This window comes from Acanthisitta chloris, unplaced genomic scaffold, assembly GCF_000695815.1.
Source record: "Acanthisitta chloris isolate BGI_N310 unplaced genomic scaffold, ASM69581v1 scaffold29254, whole genome shotgun sequence".
Taxonomy (NCBI): domain Eukaryota; kingdom Metazoa; phylum Chordata; class Aves; order Passeriformes; family Acanthisittidae; genus Acanthisitta; species Acanthisitta chloris.
In genome coordinates, this window is record NW_008669326.1 from 56,585 (window position 1) to 75,932 (window position 19,348).

Below are 19,348 nucleotides of genomic sequence, written 5' to 3' on the forward strand. Positions count from 1 at the left end.
ATAACTTTTGGAAACTTTTTCTCCGGTTCCCACGGTGCTTCCAGCACTGGGTGAGGATTAACTCTCCTTACCTCCCAAAAAACCTGGATGGTTCTGTGGCTCTTGCCATGGATTTCTGGTTGGGTTTGGGGTTTCTGCTGGAGGGAGGAGACTTTCTGTGTGTGTGTTGTTTGCACTGAGAAACTTCTGCTTCAGGTTTACTCGTCGGAATTTGGAAACTTTGGAATTCTGCAGCAGTGACATCAGGGCATGACCGAAAGCCCTTCCGAGGCTCTAAAAGCTGCTCCGTGGTGACGTGATAGGCTTTTTAGAATGGTTGACAGTTCCTACAGCAAATATGCTTATTCATCCTGTGCAGGCATGATTTATACTTCTGACACTTTTATGTGGCTTTCTGCTGTCTCTCTCTTAGCTCGCGAAGGGAGTAGTACTGTAACGTGTGTTTCAGTCCCCTTCAGTGTTTTAATCTAAAATAATGGTGTTTAATAACTCACCTTTGGTTTTAATGTGACCACAGTCATGTGGAATACTCAGACCAAAAAAACCCCCAACAAAACACAACTATACTTTTCTAGTTTTTGGTTATGACAAAGCAATGATGAATCAAATCGATGATCAATCTGGGTAGACACATTACAGAAATTAAGGGATTTGTAAGCAGGAAAGGTTGGGTGAGAGGGGAAGTGCAGGCCCTCAGGTAATGTGTGACTAACACCCTGCCCTGCCGAGATAACTCCTCTGTCTTGTCAGGGTTTCCACAAGCACTGCCAGAACGGTGTCACTTCGGAGAGTGACTCTCCATCCCTCGAGTGGATGTCTGACAGCAGCAATGCTCTGCTCCCACCCTGGCAGGTCCTTGGAGTTACCTGCAGGGATTGCCGCTGTTCTGCAGCTGGTTTTCTGGGGCTGCTTTCCATAGGGGGGGTCCTTCAAAAAGATGCTTTCACGTCTCCAGAATGCAGTTTCTGCGCTTGTTTTCCTTTCTTGCGTTACTAGCATGGAAATCTGCAGGCAGGGAAGGGACTGCCTTGCTGATGGGAGCACAGCCGTGTGTTTCCACAGGGACTGCAGACAACTCTCAGCCTTTGGGAGATGCAGCTGGTCCTGCTTCTTGGCCAGGAGGATGTCAGGTGTGACTCTGGGCTGGGCTGTCTCTCCCTGGACCTGTTCTGCTCAGTGCTCCAGTCCCACTCAGAGGAACAGCATGGAAATCTCAGGCACTGCAATAATTCCCCCAGGAGCTAGTTCTGGTATCTTAGTCACAATGCCTTTTTTTTTTTCCAGAAGTGGAGAATTGCCATCATGCGCTAGGCATCAAACCCATGTGTCCCCTGTATGACAGTGATTTGATTTGGTTTTAATTAGTACGTGCCAGTTCATCTCTGGGATACCTTTATTACTGTGTTTGCACAGCACCCAGCTCAGCAGGACTCAGCCTGGCCGAGGCATGCAGGAGGTCCTGCAGTCTAAATGCAAAGTGCTGGTGTGAGGCACTTAAGGCATAGTTTCTTCTTCAGAGTACAGAAGGAATTTGAGAGATTTTTCCAAAATCACATATTGAAATGCATAAGTGAGTCTTTTGTTGGGTTTACAAAAGGCAGCGTATTTCCCCAAACCTGAGCTTTTGACATAGAGTGTGTGTTTAGCTGGTAAAAGTAAAACCTTGGCTATATCTATGCATATTGACCAGCAAAAGTGACCCCCAGTCATCCCTGTGTCTGTGCTTTTAAAGCTGTTGCTGGCATATGGACTTGTCCTGTGGGACATCATTTGGTTGTATGGATGTCTCCTTAGTTCACTGGGAAATCAAGTCAGACTTTCCATTTCAATCTTAGCATCTGATATTTTCCCTAAAATTCTGTTGGTATTTAAATGGATTTTAAATTACCTCATAAGAAGTAGTACAGGGTGGGGAAAGAGGGTTCTGTTTGTTTTTGATCCTCTGCTTGTATCTTGTGCAGCACTTTTGGGCTGTTTGCTGAACAAGTTTAGTTTTAGTTTCTGATACTAATAGTGTTGATTTCTAATCTGAGAAATAGCTTCTTACCTCCTTCTCCCTAAATCATATTGACAGGAGTCCCAATAATCATGAAAATACTTCTTAAAGAAGGTGCATAGAGTTACTATAACAGGTTATGTTGGATTTCCTACAGATCCAGTTTATTTCAGTGAATGTGGCTAATGTATGAGATAAGCTATAAAATAAAATATAAGAAGGTAAAATTAGCATTATGAAGGAATTAATAAAATGGAACAAATTTTACGAGGTCTAATGTGTTTGAATAAATGAGTTTGAACTGATAAATGTGCTGCTAGATCTCTTTCCTCTCCAAAGAATTGTAGTGCAGGAACTTAACAGCAATAGCAACTCCTCTCAGTATTTTTCGGTGCCTGATTAATATTTTTCCTTATGTATGGGTAAAGTGAGGCTCAAAAAATTGACTCTTTGGCCCAAGTTATTAGAAAGCCAAGTATGAAATCAAGAGGATTTTGTCTGTGAGCCTTGCTGTACCCAGCGAGCAACATTTCATTCCTTGAGGAAGATGCAATAGCAGATGATGAGAGCTCAGTCCTGCCTTGTAGTTGGTGCCATTTTCCAGAGGTTTCTGGAGTAAGAGCAGGATCCATAAATCTTATTGTTATCTCATTAAAAGCAACCAAATGTTTGGGACTAGGAGATAGCAGAGTTTGAAATGCTTATTGGTTTCCTTTGGAGTAAACTTGGAGCTATTGTTGACTGTTCAAAGGGAGCCACATCCAGCTCTCCTGATTGGAAAAACATGGACAGGGAGTAAATGCCAAGACCCATAGCTGCCTCATGTCTCCAGCACCAATGTCAAAGCGTTTTATAACTTTCCTATGAAATTAGAGGTTTAGGGTTTGCATCTCATGGATGTCAGGGGGAGAGCAGCAAACAGACCCACCAGAGCAGCCATCCCTCACTGCCTCTGTGTCCACACATGTAAAGTTGTGCTCCTCTATGTGTCTTAATTTTCTGCCTTGGTTTGAAACCTGTCCACACAGACAGAGGTCAGACCTGCTGTGTTTAAACAGCAGAAATGACATAGGTTGATGAAGTCATTTCTCATTCATCCATCAATATTTAATGACTCTTGTGGGTCAAGCTTTGCCTGAAAATTGTTATTTGCATACCTGCCTTCCAACAGTGACTTGGAAAATCTCTTTTCAAGGATAAGTAGAGGTCTTAAAAATGAAATTGTGAAACTCAAGAGCATAAGGACACTTGATGGCCAGTGTCTTTCACTTGTGACACACTAATAAGAGACTGTACCCCTTGGTCCTTGGGCTGTATTTAGTGTGCTCACTGCAGCTGTTGGGCAGCAACTGCTTGTTAAACTCTGAGGTATTTTCCTTTGAAAACTATTTCGGTCATGCTTGTCATAAGTAGAATTTGGAAGTAATTTCATGTAGATCCTCCTCCAGACTTGACCCAGAATTCAGGCAATGGAATGGAAAAAGCTCGTGGCCTTTTTTACAGAGCTCAGTTCTTGAAACAAATTGGCCTAAAAGGCTGCAGAGGGCTGACAGCAGGGCCCTGGTGGCAGGCGCCTGCCAGCCCAAGGCGGTTGTGATGCCCAGGAATGTCAGTTGTGGAACTCGTCTGAGCAGCTTTTGGATAGCTTCATTGTTTGTGTGGCACAGAGCAGGGTGGCTTGGCAAGGAGCAGCTTCACCATCACCTCCCCAAGCCTGAGGTTCAGGTTACCTTGTCCAGAGACTATATGAAAATCACTGCCTGGGAGATGTGAGTGGTGGTGGGCAAACACGTGGCTTCTCACCACATTGGGGCACACCAGTACACCAGCTTCAATTGCAGTCTGGGCTTGTGCTGCTCTTCCCACGTGTTCACTGGGAATACCCTCAGTGCTCTGTCATAGCCAGGACAAAACTCACCACCTGCTCATTTTAATCATTATGCATGTAAAAAACAACTTGCAAAGTGCTGTTCTCAAAATTTACTTTCTAAACACTCATTTTAAGGCAAAGCACTGAGGACACCCCAGTTTGTGCTGTATCTGCAACTCGGCAATGAGTGAAAACTGCTTCCTTTATGCTAATAAAGGAACCAGAGGACTTTAGAACTTGGAAACACCTTGGCTCAGAGTTTCCTAGAGCAGGCTGAGCCCTTAGGAGTGGTTAAACCAGAGAACATGAGGACAGTTAATTGCTCAGTGTTGTAATTGGTTTTCCCACGTGTTACAGAATCCTTTAGATAAAATATGAGAAGTGTGAGTACATTCAGATGGAAACCTTCAGTCATTACTAGAATAACACTGGTGGTGGAGTTTAACCCTTTGTTTTGTTCTTTGCTCAAAAATGAAACTTCAGTAGATAAACATACTGGATCTTCTCCTTGAAGTTAGGTAAGGAAGTAATTGTTTAGAGTTAAAGCTGAGTTCTGTGATTTAGGGCTTTTTATTTTTAGGCTGAAATCCCAAATGCTGAGTGACAGTTTTAAGTTTATACACCTCAAATCCACCTGTGTATGGTGCTATCCCTTTGTGTACATGGAATGGGACAAGGCTGTGTATGCTCCACACAGTACCCAGGTCACCTCTGACTCTGTGTCCCCACTGATGAGCTCCCCACAACCTTATGGCAGGTGAAATCCAGCCGTGAGCTCCTTGTGTGTTATGTGGTTTCTGGGTGAGGAAGTCTTGCCATTTCTCTTGTTCTAGCAGCAGCTCAATTTTTCATTTCCTTTTTATAATCAGAATAAAAATGGGGCTAATTTGCTGTTAGCTTGGACTGTTTTATTGCTCCTTCAGTTGTAACTCAGACAAAAATCCAGAGACTTCAGTCGTTTGGGAACAGCAGGGCTGTGCACAAAAGCAACTTATATTAATGCCAACTTTCTCTGCATTCCGTGAAACACAAGTTAGCACTTGTATGCTAAAGTCTGGGGACTTGGACAGGCAAATAAAGATAATTCTGCAATAACTCAGACCTCTAAATCTACCTTTTTCCATGTCTTTTCTCTCCACAGCCCTCCTGGGCCAGGTGATGATACACGGTTGGCTTCTCCCCTCGATCCTTCTGAGCAACCCTTAGCTGATTCTGTGCCGTTTGGAAATGTTGAGCCTGCAGATGCTGCTGAGCTGACTGCAGCAAGGTATGGTACAGAGCTGTGCACCTGGAGCACAGAATTTCAGTCTTCCCTTATCAAAGCCTTCAGAGGAAGGTGCTGTTTACCTTTCCCCGAGATTGTATCGCTTCAGCACACAGGAGGGTCATGACATGCGAAGGTGCAATATGCACCCTATATTTTTTTAGGTGCTTGTACTTTTTTACTTGATTATTACTGATCCTTTGGGCATTTTCTTTAATCCTGAGAAGTTCCTTAACAGCTGGTTATAAAGCATTCAGGTACCTCATCTCTGTTGGACTCTGGCCTTTTTGCCTGCTTTTGCTTGCACTGGGAAGGGAAACTGTTGATTTGTGCTGGTGGCAGTGGGGTTGTCGGGATCTTTGGGCATAATTTATTTGTCTTAACTTCCAACAATAGAGGAAGCCTTGTAGGGTGTGTGTGCCCTTCAATCATTGTGAGTTCAGTGGAGTGTAAACATGCACAGTATATTTAAGCTAGCATTAAATTTGTTAGCCAAAGTCACAATAACATGCCATCAAAGGCAGAAGGGACATTGTGTGGTTTGCTCAATCCACCTTAAAAGCTGGGTGACTTTGCTGTTTAGCCCATACTGGTCTGCCACCAGTCCCTAAGCTGGTTAGTCACTAATGCTGGCTGAGTGAGTCTGTGAGAAACAAACTTTTTCCTACAGTTGGAGTAAGATGATCTAGAGAAGCTTACAGTGGGAAGCTAATGATGTGGATTTCTTCCAGTTCTTGTAAGTTTTTTACTCAAAGAGTTGTGTTTCTTTGTTTTTAACAAATGTAATTGGGTTACTGATGGGGTTTTGTGGATTCTGGTTTTTTTTTCCTGCTAATGGATTGTTGGCCATCGTAGCAAGGCAGTTAGAAAAGAGTGAGCAGTAATTGAGGTGGAGCTGTGAGCTACTTTCTGAATGCAGAGTCATAAAAAAAGACTAATGCCAAAAGTGCCAGGAAGATTTATATATGGTCTCTGGTCTACAGTCTGAAATAGAAGATTCTGTGCCCTCGGGGTGATAGTTTGCTATTTGCAGGGGAAAAGGCACACAAACTGTCTATCATTAAATGTTACCTTAGGGAACAGTTAGGGAGAGCAATCTTGGACTGCTGTAACTCACTGCTTCTTGCAAACCTCCTGGATTCACACTGTTCACATTCTCCTCTCAGTCTGGAATTTTGAGTTAATCATATGATACCTTTTATTCTGATCTACTTCATAACTCCTGTCTTTAAAATGGTTAACTGTTAGTGTCCAAAAGTTGCTCTCAGGGTTCCTTGCTCCATGCCAGTTGCAGAGGCTGTGAGTGCTGGTGCTGAGCTGTGCTTACCCCATGCAGGGTGGCTGAGCCCAGTAGGGGTGAGGGCACACAGACTGTGCAGCAGCTGCAGGATCTGGCTCTTGTTTCCATATCCTGACCTTGAGGAAGCTGCAAGGATTTGTTCAGGGCTAAGATGTTGCAAACCAGGGATATTCAGCATGGATGTATGTAGTTTTCCAGTTCCTGAAAAAGAGGAAAGTGAGAGAGAAATACACTGTGGCCAGCTGGAGTGAAGCTGTCTGCGGGTAGTTCTTCTATGTTGATTTTAATTATTTTGTTTATTTCTTTTAATGCTGCACAAGTTAATTCCTGACAGTGTTTGTTTTCCTTACTCCTTTATTTTGCACCATTGTTCAGCTTTAGATACAAAAGCCTACCTGTTCTCCTTGCACCTGTCTTTCCTGTCCAGGTTGTTGGCCCTTGCCAACTTCTCTGTGAGCCTTGAAGAGCTGTTTCCTGGTGTCCCAGCAGTAGAAATTCAGTAGTTGCCACGTGTGCCCACCCCCAGGTGCAGCTGGTTGGCACAAGAGGGGTTAAATCAGTGCAGCTGGACCTCTGCTTTAGCTCCATTCTGAACAGTTACAGTACAACTCTCTTCCTGCAGTAACAACTCTGCTGACTTCCCTGTGGTTTGGTCAGACCTGAACTGGTAACAACACAGTGTCAGTAGCAAATGAAAGTAGTACTCTTAAAACCCATGAGATTATGCTCACAACAAGGATCAGAAATAGCAGGACTGGGCTTTTCTTGTCCAAGGGAAGAGCTTCAGTGGTGTTTGTTGTTTCATACCATGGCCTTATTTTTATAATATATGCTTTATTATACCTGTGTCATGGAGAAGGTTATTGCCTCTCTCAGATGATCATATTAAAGCTCCTGCTTTTTTGGCATTTTATGTAGACACACTGCACCACTGCTTTTCAATATGACTGGATCAAATTCCCTAATGCACACACATGTGATGCCTACTGGGTGTCTCTGCACTAGGCTTTTGAAATGTTTACCAGGGCTGCTGAATGATACGATGCTATTCCAGTCTGTCTGCAGTAAAGTATGATTATAAAGTGTTTTCCCTCAATATTTTAGTTATTTGCTAGTCATTTCCTTTTGTTTCCATGTATTTCCCTATCAGGGGCATCACGTAATGCAGATGGTGTGTTCTTTGACAGGGAAAAATAATGGTGTGTGTAAGGTGGGGGCCAGTTTGGGCTAAATGGCTTCCAGATGGCACAGCATAGTGAGAGATCAGGTTGTCCCTCCATCTGTCCAGTCAAGAAACTGTATCTTTGTTTTGCTTTTTGAGGATGACTATCTGCCTCTCTCCTGCTGATGACATATTGATCAGGAACAACATCATATCGTCTGCTCAGTAAGATTTTATTTACTGGATCTGCAAAAAATTGCCCTGAAAAGAATTAGGTAAAAAGTTCACTGGCTATTCTGCCAAGCGTTTTTGTTTAGCAATGAAAGGCCAAGTTCACTCTGATTTGCCAGTACAAGTTGCACTAGGAGAAATCTTGGCTAGACACAGCTTTCTCTTTACACTGCAGGTGCAGAGCTCTGCAACAGGACTTCTGTGTTACAGGAGGAGTGTTTGGATTGGAAAGGCAGAGAAGGCAAAGAAGTGCCCTGGCTGTACAAGACCACAGCTTAGCTGGCTCCGTGGCTAGAGGTGTGAAACATTTCTGAGCAGTGTCTTTGTGTTCCCTGCAACCTTTAGAATATTAGTTGGGAACTAAGTTTAATGACAAAGCTTCTTTTAATAACATCTGTGGAGAGGCAGAGGTTTTAGGGCAGCCAGTTCATGTCTGAGCTGATACAAGTACCATGAGTTGATACATGTACCTGAGTTGATGCAGTCTTAGGCTGGAGAGTGGACACAGTGTCTGTGTTTTGGACAGGGGTGCTATTCTGTGCTACTCTGCCTCAGTTTGTGCAGTCTGTGCCATTTCTGGGCTGCTCTGCTTCTGCTGGTCCCTTAAGAGCTAACTGTGCCCCAGTGGACAGCATTTCCTGCAGGTAATGCCCATCTGCTGATGGGCAATAACCAGTAGCTCTATGCTGCTGCAGTTCTACTTGCAAACCATGCGCCAAAATGATGATGTGGCAGTATTAGCCCCAGATTGGTGTAATTAGGCTCACAACTTGCTTCTCATGGGCTCACTCAACACTTGGTGCTGTGAATCTCTCAGAGTGATGGCAGTGGAGAAGTGGAGGCAGCCTGTGGTACCCTGTGCTATGGGGCACAAGTGGATACCTCCTGGTACTCGTGGTAGTGAGAGATGTCAGAGGAAAAACAAGTACCAGCTGCATCTCATCTGTGTGCCTTTATAAGTCCACTCTTTCAAGCAAGGCAGCTGAGGCTTGTCAGGAGTGGTCTTTGGGATTTCAATGTTTGATGGTGAAAATGGAGCTTGGAAAGGTGAAGGGGCATTCACATTACTTGTGGATTGCAACACATACAGGTACTGTAAACCACATCAAAATAAGCCCTGTGCTTTTTGAGGGCCAGGGAGCAGAGCTCCTCTAAAAATGTCTGTGTTTTGGTAGCAAGTTTTGCTTAGCAGTAGGGATGATGTTAGGCAAGATATATCTCTGAAAATTGTTTCATTTGATGTGTGAAGACTTAAAAGGAGAAGCTGAAGGGCTGCAGGAGGTCACTGGGGCCTGAGTGAAGAGTGTGGGTGAGAAGGGAACAGGTGCTACTGTAAGCAGTTAACTGGGAAGGTTTTGTGTGTGCTTAACACCAGGGCCATCATTTCATGTGCCTTTGGTATTCTTGCTTGGCTGAGCCCTCTTGTGAATTGTTTGGGTTTTGCAATTCTTTGTTTCCTCTCCAAACAGATGTTCAGCATTCGCTTATTTTTAGCCGTTTACTTTTTTTGCTTTAAAATCTTACTTTTGCTGATCTCCGTGTGCCCCTATATAGTCACATTGCCTTTGTGTAGATGGGATGCTGTTACTATATTAGGACTGAGACATTTTTAGCAAAGGACAAAGGCCTTTGCATGCAAAAGGAAGCAGATTGCTTTTTAATAATTAATTATTTATTTGTATTAACTGGATGTGACTGAAAGTTTAGGATGTCTATGTCAGTGTCAGGCAAGTTTGGACAAACTGGAGAAAGGGAGGAAGGAAGGAAGGAAGGAAGGAGTAAGCACATAAAGCAGAGATAATTCCTTGGAAGAAATAACTGGGTAGTTATCCCATATGGCACAGAACAGGTTCATGGATATAAGCTAATCAAGCTAAACTACTCTCAGAAAGAGCTTTCTTGATTTTATTAACTCAGTGGATAAGCACTTTGGGAAATAGCTGTTCTCATGCTCCTGTGCATTGTCACTAAAGGTAGGGATGTGGCTTAGGCTTGTCCCCAGTTTGCATACATGGTTCTAAAGAAAGGAACAGCCTGTCCTTGAACCTTACTATACTCTTGATGACTAACACACTTCATTCTGCCTTCTGCAATTCCAGTGTAATTATTAGGGGAAAGGCAGAGAAATTTGTAAAAGGAATGGCTAAGGTTGTTTATATTTAGTTCAGGAAACCTAAAAGAAACTTCCCAACCAAGGTCTGATTCCATCAGCATTTCCATAAACATTTGTGTCTGTGTCTCTGGGAGCAGACGTTGGCAGGAGGGGAGGCTGCTGTGTGTGGTTGCCACCCCAGGACACCTGTGTCCCTCTGGAATGTCAGAGGTGCCCTGGAAGGGACAGCGTGGTGTGACAAGACCCTACACTGCTTCTGCTTTTGAGACATGAAGTCATGGGTTATTTAGTTCCATTTCTGTCAGTGGTTTAATGAGTGTGGCCAGGGGCAGGGGAAGTAGTGTGGTTACAGTCCTGCCTGTGGGTACGGGTCTTTGTGGGGTTTTGCTGAGCAGAGGGTCTTGTAGGAATTAACAGCTACAGCAGCATTACAGTCCTGTAATCTTAACATTCAGGTAATGAGTTCCGGGATTACTGTGTGTTTAGTTTTAGAGCATAGAGAAAGCTTTGAAAGTAAGAGAATTCTTTAGTCCCAGATTTTAGTTATTTTGCTGAAAGACAAGTCACTTAATGGAATGTTTACGTTGTACACTGGGGAGAAAGGGCTGTGTGAAAACTGCAAAGTGGTTTATCTGTTTTACTAATTTCATATACAGTTACATTCCTCTGGCAGTTAATGTTATGGTCTATAAGAGCTGTCAGAGCTTTGCAGTATTATTGATTAGGTGGTCATCTGAGAAAATAAGTGAAATAAGGTTTGTAGGAAGAAGTAATTTGTGTGAGGTGGGACAGAGATGGAATTGGAGAGGGGATCATGTGCTCCTTAGAGCTCCTTATATATCCAGCCAAATTTCCCCTCTTGAAGAGACTTCACTAAAGCTTCATGGGCACTTCTGAAATTTGTCAGCTTATTTTTAATAATTATTTTGCAGCACTTCCAAGCCTGATAGCTGCAAAGAAGTTGATAACGTCGTTTCTGAGGATGTACCTTTGGCTGCAGCCCCTGGTGATGGTGTAGAACTGCCTGCTCAAGACACTGAAAATTTCACAAGGGAAAAAAAGAGGTATTGTGTTATTTCATACATTACAATGCATTTCTATATCTGTACATCCATTGCTTAGGAAAATGCTACTAGTTTGAAAGAAGCTGAATAACTTTAATAGGTGTTTTCAGTAAGTTATATGAATCTTGCTGCTAGGTTTTGAACCTGAATGTAAACTATCCAGACTTGCCTAATCCAGTATATTTACTCCAAAATACCAGAAGAGGGAGCTTGGGCTACACTGGTTATTACTATGCTGAGTTTTCCTACTATTTTAAATTAATATTGTCCTAGGGTTTTGGTTTTTTTCCACAATATTTTCCTTTCTTGAAGTTCAAGTTTGTTTGTTTTGTTTTGGTTTTTTTTGCATGAAACTGTGCAAAATCAGGCCATATTCAAGAGGATTGTTCTACTCATTCCTCTTCAGGTGCTGCCAGCCTCTTCCCACTCCACACTACTGATTTGCATTGTTATTGTCAGTACTGAAGGAAGAGGTTCAGCTTGGTTTTGCCCTTGCTGAAGAAATGTTGTATTATATTGAGTTCAAATTTAAACGTTTCACTCCTTCAGGTTTGTATTGATTGTTGCCATAGTGTTTGATAGGTGGCCTGGAGGTTTTTTGCTTGGAAAAACCCCAAACTGAGTATGTCATAGAGTGATTTGGGTTGGAAGGGACCTTAAAGGTCATCTAATTCCAACCTTCCCGTCTCAAATATAGTCTAGACAAGATGTGTTTGGATATTCATGTCAGAGCTTCAGCTGACTCCTGTCTGTGGGCGATTAACCAGCCTGCTGTTGTGGCTTGGCAATCAAGGCCTGCCCTTCTTGTGACATCTATTAATGGAAAAGGTCACAGCACAGCTGAGAGTATGAAATGGGCACTCCCTGGAGAGCAGCATTCCCCACCCCACCAATACGGATTGGCAGGTTGTGACAAGTAGGATACAAGACAGGAGATGCCATGGGAAATACAGTTATTCCACTAAAGTCTGTTCAGAAATGTCAAAAGATGCTGCTGTCAGCAGGAGGATACTCTGAGTTGTGAATTAAAACATGCACAACAAATACGTTGTGCTGTGGAAGAATGCTTGAGTTAGCTATTAGCAAGTGCTGCTGAAAAAAACATCCACAGTCTATCTAGGAAACACACTGAATAACTGTATCTTCTAAACTTCTGATTATTTTGATCAGAAAATATACTTTTAGTGTATGTACTTGTTGTAAAGCAGTTAGGCCCTGTGTAGTGTTCCTACACAATACTGTGCTGGACCCACTTTGTTTAACCTGTGTGTAATTGGTGGGGAACAGAAGTTCTCCAGGGCCTGTTTTGCACCAGGGTTTAAGTTCTATCATCTGGAGAAAATTATCTGAATTGAAGGGTAGACAAGATGGTTATTCTCTTAAAATGGAGAGAAATAGGCAGGTGAGGTTGTAAGTTACAAAATACTCACCCCAAGATGTTGTCTCTTTCCAGAGCATCATCCAAAATTGTTAGAACTTGATGGACACCCTGGGCTGAGTTTCACATTCTGTGCATGTTTTAGTGTAGTCACAGATGACTATTGTTTACAAATCCAAATTGAAACCACCAAAACACATGGTGGGTTTTGGTTTTTTTCCTGTTGACTAGAACTCAGCTTGAAAGAGAGGAGAAATAATTTTAGAACTCTGCACACAAGCAGAGCTGCTGTGCTGACATATGTAGATTGGCTTGTGCCTCTGAAGTGTCTGTTTTGTTTTGATACTGACATAGTATGTTTAATAATGTAAATGTCTGTGTGTGCAGAACAAACTCTTGGATAGAGTAAACAATGGTGTAATTAAGTAGAATCATAGAATTGTTAGATGGTTTGGGCTGAAGTTGACCTTAAAGTTCATCTAGTTCCAACCCCCCTGCCATGGGCAGGGACAACTTCCACTGGACCAGGTTGCTCAGAGCTCCATCCAACCTGGCCTTGAGCACTTCCAGGGATGGGGAGTCCACAGACTCTCTGGGAAACCTGTAATATTAGTAGAACTGCTTAATGCAGAGCCAAAATCCAGCCTAGGATGTCACTGACCCAAATGTACACTGGCAGCCATCCTTGTGATGCCTTGAGAATAGCAGTCCTCTTTCTCCACAGCTGAACTTGTGCGTTTGTTCTTTCTGTAACGTGAACACAGACTCTCACAGATCTGAATGGCAATTAAGATGCACACAGAGGTGAGAATTAGAGTTATCTGTGGGACAAAAGATAATTCTTGCTTCCTCTCGAAGAGCAAATATATTACTGTCCAAATAGCTGTTTGCTGTTATAATCAGCTCCTTATGTAAATCCTTCTGAGGCTATCTTGCGTTTTTATGTGATTCGTGTGTGTATCAAGTCAAATCAGCCATGGGAAGTAATAGCCTGCAAATTGGGGTTATGTTTCACTTTGTCACATTTATGGCAACTGCCTGGGCAAGGTGCTGAACTTCTGCAACTACTGTGCCACTGCAGAATTGTCTGCAGTGTGGATCCTTGGGGCATTTCAGCCTCCTCTGTGATTATGATGGTCTCATCATGAACTGTGCCACAGACACTTCATAACTTGGGAGAAGTGCTGAAATATTGCTAGAGAGAGTAACTGGTTCTTTATGGAAGCCCCACAGACAGAGCTGGAAAGGCTCTGAGGAGCTGATCCATCCCTTTGGTTGTCCTGTGAGGAAGAGAGATGGGAATGATCTGTTCTGTAGGGCAAAAGCCAAATGATGTTTCTGTGCATGTCCTCACCTGTAACCTCAGTACCTGTTTGAAAGTTACACCTGAGATTTTTCTATGTGGCTGATGTGAATGGAGAGGTGAGTTCTACTTGTTGCCAGATAAGGGGTCAGTTTTCTTTCCAAAGCTAAACCAGCCTGGAGTCAGATCATTCTGAGATACTTTGGACAGACAGGGAACTCCTGCTGGTCTCTGAATCTCTGAAATTAAATACACATTTCTGTCTAACCTAATTTTCCTGAAATAAGCCTGGAACCAATTGGAAGCACAGCAACAAATCTTTCTGAGAGCAAAATAGTTACAACAGTCTTTAGAGAAACCTCTGCTTTCTGTGTTGTTGGTATCCAATACGTTTCATAATACTTCCCTGGGAGGAAACAAAGCTGAATAATTGGTGTCACACAGAAGAAAAAAAAGCTGAGCTTTATGACTTCTGGGTTTTATGTGCTTGATCACATGTTGAAAACAAGTTTTCTGCTTTTAGAGAGACTTGGTGTAAAACTAAGGTAATAAAAATCAATGTATTGCCTTTATTTATGGCCAACACTGATAATCCTATGCTGAGTTGTTTTTAATGATGTAATCAAAACCAAGAAGGGGTTAAATGTGATTCAAAAACACAAGGTGTTTGGCTTTGAATGAATTTAACCCTTAAGAATGTGTTACTATGTTAAGTTGTAGTTGTTGGACTGAGCAAGGAAGAGATGAGAAATAGATGTGAGGGATACAAATGCTATGTCAAGGCCTCTTTCTTTCCAAAGTGTGGGAGTTTGAGGGTTTTTGGGGGGGTTGGGGATTTTTTTGAGGAGGAAGATGTGGTTTTGTAGTTTTTATGTGTATTATGTGAACTGGACAGTAGTGTACATCTAATGTGTGCCTGGATTGTCTGGTGCACAAGTGATTTTTTTTTTTTTTTTTTTTTTTATATATTTTTTTAACAATAGCAACAGAATGAAGGCATTGAAATGAGGTTGTTTAGGTCTTGGGAACAAAAGCCAAGGATTTTTGTTGAGGTTTTGTGGCTGATACCATGAAAAGCATCTACCATGTTTTGAAACACAACAGAAGAATACCTTCCACATAACCAGCCACTCTGTAACAAATTTGTCCAACAAATGGATAGGAATGAGCCTTTTAACAATAGCAACAGAATGAAGGCATTGAAATGAGGTTGTTTAGGTCTTGGGAACAAAAGCCAAGGATTTTTGTTGAGGTTTTGTGGCTGATACCATGAAAAGCATCTACCATGTTTTGAAACACAACAGAAGAATACCTTCCACATAACCAGCCACTCTGTAACAAATTTGTCCAACAAATGGATAGGAATGAGCCACGGTCCTGCTCTTGATTCATTTCCCCCATTCCAGGTTTTTAAAGATTATCTCCTGAGTGGTGTGCTCAGGAGTGCTCAGCCCCAGGCAGGAGGATGCTTTGTGTTGTCCAGCTTAGATCTCTTCAGCCTATTACTGAGTAATAGAATCAAATCTGGGAATTTCTACTGTGTTTCAAGCCTAAATCATTGTGGACCAAGTGCATGTTCTTGTAGCTGGGTGTGGGACTGGTCTGGTGGGGTCTCCAGGTGAGGAACTGGATCCTTCAGGCTTCTTTGGGTGAAGCCATGACTGGGGAGGACAGTCCTGTGTGTAGGATGGGAAGGGTGGAGACCCACATGTTGTGTGCTGGCACAGGAGATGCTTCCAAGAAACAGCAGCAATGCAACAAACAGCTTCCAGTAACTGCATTTGAAAAGGCAAAGCATTAATGGATGCTTGGCAGAAGTGGGAAATGTTACCTGTTTTCTAGCTATGTCTTTGTTCAGGTTTGGACTCTCTGGGGTACATTCTGCCTGCATGTTTGTGCTCAAAGTGAGCAATTATTTGTGTGTGTTGTAAAGCTTCTCTCAGTATGTGACAGTGGACAAAAGGGCAGTGGTAGCTCCCTGTTTGCTTGTTATTCCTGTGTATTTTACAGGTTCCCTCAGGCAATATATGGTAATTTCCTTGCTGCTCTAACAGGTTCAGCAGCGTGAAATATGTCATTACGCTAATTAATCCATCCACAAGGAGATTTAGAATAGCATTGATCATCTTGCATCCCACAAAACCATGGCTGTACAGGTTCAGGACAGAAATTATACACCTGGTTTGGGTTGCTGTTCCTTGGTGCTGTGACATGCGTGGTGACAGCTCCAAGGATGCCACAGGAGCTTGATGCTCTGAGAAGGGTGGATGGCTGGTAGGGGGCTAATTAATCCATCCACAAGGAGATTTAGAATAGCATTGATCATCTTGCATCCCACAAAACCATGGCTGTACAGGTTCAGGACAGAAATTATACACCTGGTTTGGGTTGCTGTTCCTTGGTGCTGTGACATGCGTGGTGACAGCTCCAAGGATGCCACAGGAGCTTGATGCTCTGAGAAGGGTGGATGGCTGGTAGGGGATCACCTTTTATCCCAGAGCAGGTAATACATGGGCTAAAACTGTTGAGTCAGGTGTGTTTTGTATTTCTCAATAATTAGTGTTATGCTTAAATATGACCAGTGCTTTTGTGGCACTCCTAATGCTAAATCTTCTCAAAGCAAAAGCATAAAGAAGCACTTGAAAAACACTCAAAATACTTCAAGCCAATTTTCCGTTAGCTCTTTGGAAATCAAATTGAAGCTCTAAGCTGGCTGCTTAAGGAAGTCATTTGGCCACCCATCCCTGGCAGCCACAGCAAAGACATACACCAGGTGGGAATACTGTTCTTGTCTGATTTCTTCATCCTGCATTTTCATAATCCAATTCTTCTCTTAGGCCCTGAGGCCAAGAGACCTTTGGATTCTGCTTCCTGAAATCTCGTGCAGCAGGGTGCCCCTGCAGAGTGTTATGTGCACTGATCTTGTCAGCCAGGAGTAGGTGCATGAAAGCCCTTAAAAATGTCAGTCCCCTCCTGGCATTAGGCTGCTCCTTTCCTAACAAATCTGGCTCCAGCTGTCATAGGGATCTTGCACCTTGGGATGTTTAAAGGCTTAGAAAGAAGTATGGAAGCAAGATAAGATCCTATTGTCTGTGATGGCAGTTCTGTAGCTCTGGTGCTTGGAAATGTCCGCAGAGCTTTGGGCATTTGGCTCATGGACGTGGTCTACAGAGGCATGTTCAGCTGTAAAACAAACTCCCTCCTTTGGGGTGGTTATGCTTGTGGTCCCAGGCTGAAGGCCAGGCCAGAAATTTGGAAAACAGGGCTTGAAAGTTTTGTTTGTGAAGCAGTGAATTCAGGCTTCATTCTTACAGTAGTAAGACCAAAATCAAAATTGAAGTGTCTGTTCCTCAGCAGGAGGGAAAAGCAGAGGAGCAAATGACAGACTGCATGAAGTGATGTGGATGAAGAGCTTTCCACAGGGGTTTGGATGCCCTTGAACCTTAACTCGTGTCTCCTCTGCTGGTCTGTGTGGTAGGCAAATCTTCAGTGAGATCCCTGCACAGCCACCGTGGAGAGAGACTTCCACACTCGGGGGTGTGCTTGGCTCTCAGACACATAATCTCCCTCTTTGTATGGCTCCTTAATTTCAGAAAACACTTGTGTACGTGGAATCTTCTGGGCTGTTTAGTTCTCACGTTGCTGGTCGTAATTCACTGCTGACCTCTGAAAGGCTGTGCCCCCCCAGGCATCCCCAGCAGCACCGTGCAGGGGCCTCTTTTGTTGTCTTTGCAGTGGGTTTCCCATGCTGCAGATTTCAATAACTAAGCAGGCATCTTGGTTATTCATAACTCTTAATGTCATTAATCTCACTTGCAATTTAGATTAAGCAGTGACCTTAGCAAGAAAACACTGATCACTGGTGGTGGAGGGAGTTTCCCCCCAGTAATTTATGCTTTGTTTTGCTTTATTTGTTTTTATTTGGAACCCATTCTAATGTTTGTTTCTTGTCTATTCCGATTGCATCATCACTGGTCACTCCTTTTTGCTCTGATTTAGCGGTTGGGAATTCTGTCAGTGTGCTCAGGCTTAAAATTCTGAGACATTGTGTGTTTTCATGGAGAGTGTATCAATGCAAATAAAGCACTCACACTGCGTTAATCTAGATAAGTGGTGGAGCAGACAATGTGTTTATCAAAGGATTTGATCTAGGAGAATAAGTTAAATCTGTGAAGCTTTTCACCTAGTGTTTCCTTGTGTTATTTTGTGGTGTCTTATTTTAGATCATGGTGACACAGATAGGGCAGTTCCATGCCAAGTGATGTGCAGAGGCAGTTGGGCAAATTGCTTCTATTTTTCTTGAAAAGTATATTGAAAAATATCCCAGTGATTTAACACTCCCTAATTACTTCACTGCTGAGATTTCATTTACACTCTCCAGTTGTGAATCAGTGCCCAACTCTAAGCTCAAAAAAAAAAAAAAAAAGCTACAAAAAAACCCTCCAAAACCTACAGCTAAGAAACCTCCCCCAGACCAACAAAGCCTTCAACCTGAAGGTCTGTCATCAGAACCATAGAATGTTAAGGGTTTGGAGTGGACTTTAGAGATCATCTAGTCCCAGCCCCCTGCCCTGGGCAGGGACACCTCCCACCAGAGCAGGTTGCTCAAGGCTCATCCAACCTGGCTGTGAACACTGCCAGGGTTGGGGCAACCACAGCCTCCCTGGGCAACCTGGGCCAGCATCTCACCAGCCTCACAGGGAAAACTTTCCTGATATCTAATCTAAATTTCCTTCTTTGAATGTGTACCCATTGCCCCTTGTCCTATCACTGCAGTTCCTAACACAGAGTCCCCTCTCCAGCTTCCCTGTAGCCTCTTCAGCTCCTGCAGGTTGCTCTGAGGTCTCCACACAACCTTCTCTTCTCCAGGCTGAACAGCCCCAACTTCCTCAGCCATCCATTCTCACTGTAGGACTGAATTTCTGATTTAACTGTACTGGAATGGGATTAAATTAAGGATAACTGAATTTTAGAAGGATGGTGATGACTGTATCTTAAAATTGCTAATTATAGGCTATAATCATATCAATTATACTGTGGACATAAACTGCACTGCATGTCTATTTATTAGGCACTACTAAAGCACAGATGTTTCAATTTGTGTTGACCTGTCACTGGTTTTTGCTAGTAAACCAAAGTGGAATAAATTTGTTGTATATTTCAGGTTACTTTTCATACTTGCTCTTTCATCTGTAGCACAAAGTTGCTCATAAAACTGAGAGAAAGAAATAAATCTGTATTTCTTTCACTGCAGTAAGAGATCACTCCTTTCTCTGACAATTTGCTGGGCCCTCCAGGAGGTAGTGTTTGCTTAGGTTCCCTCTTTGGGGTATCATCTTTCGAAATGACAGAGAGTTTTAGTTTTAGATTATGGTCTGCTCATACACAATACTGTAGTCTCCTGTTTTTGGCTGGGATAGAGTTAATTTTCTCCTATTCCCTAAAAAAAAGAATAAAAATTCGTATCACACTTTTGGGGACAAATGTAGAAGGGGTTTGCTTGGATTTCTGTGCTTAGCTGTGACTTTCTGAAGGATATAATGACAGCACCAGTGTTAAATATTGCCACTGTCCCCTGTCCCACAGCAGTGCAGGCAGTGAGCTGCAGCATGGAGTGACCTGGCTGGAAGAAGAAATACAACCTCACTGTGGTCTCCAAAAGATTCC

General features: G+C 42.9%; 1 protein-coding gene across 1 annotated transcript in view; it reads left to right on the forward strand.

Moving 5' to 3' along the window:
• The window catches only part of LOC103800878, a gene marked incomplete at both ends in the record, with an annotated part of 37,096 nt that extends 26,096 nt beyond the window's left edge, over positions 1 to 11,000 (forward strand). Inside the window, 2 exons of the mRNA XM_009073269.1 lie at positions 5,008 to 5,133; positions 10,869 to 11,000. Of these exons, the coding sequence (XP_009071517.1) occupies positions 5,008 to 5,133; positions 10,869 to 11,000 (258 nt within the window). The remainder of the gene's footprint in view (positions 1 to 5,007; positions 5,134 to 10,868) is intronic.
• Between the last annotated feature and the right edge of the window lie 8,348 nt (positions 11,001 to 19,348).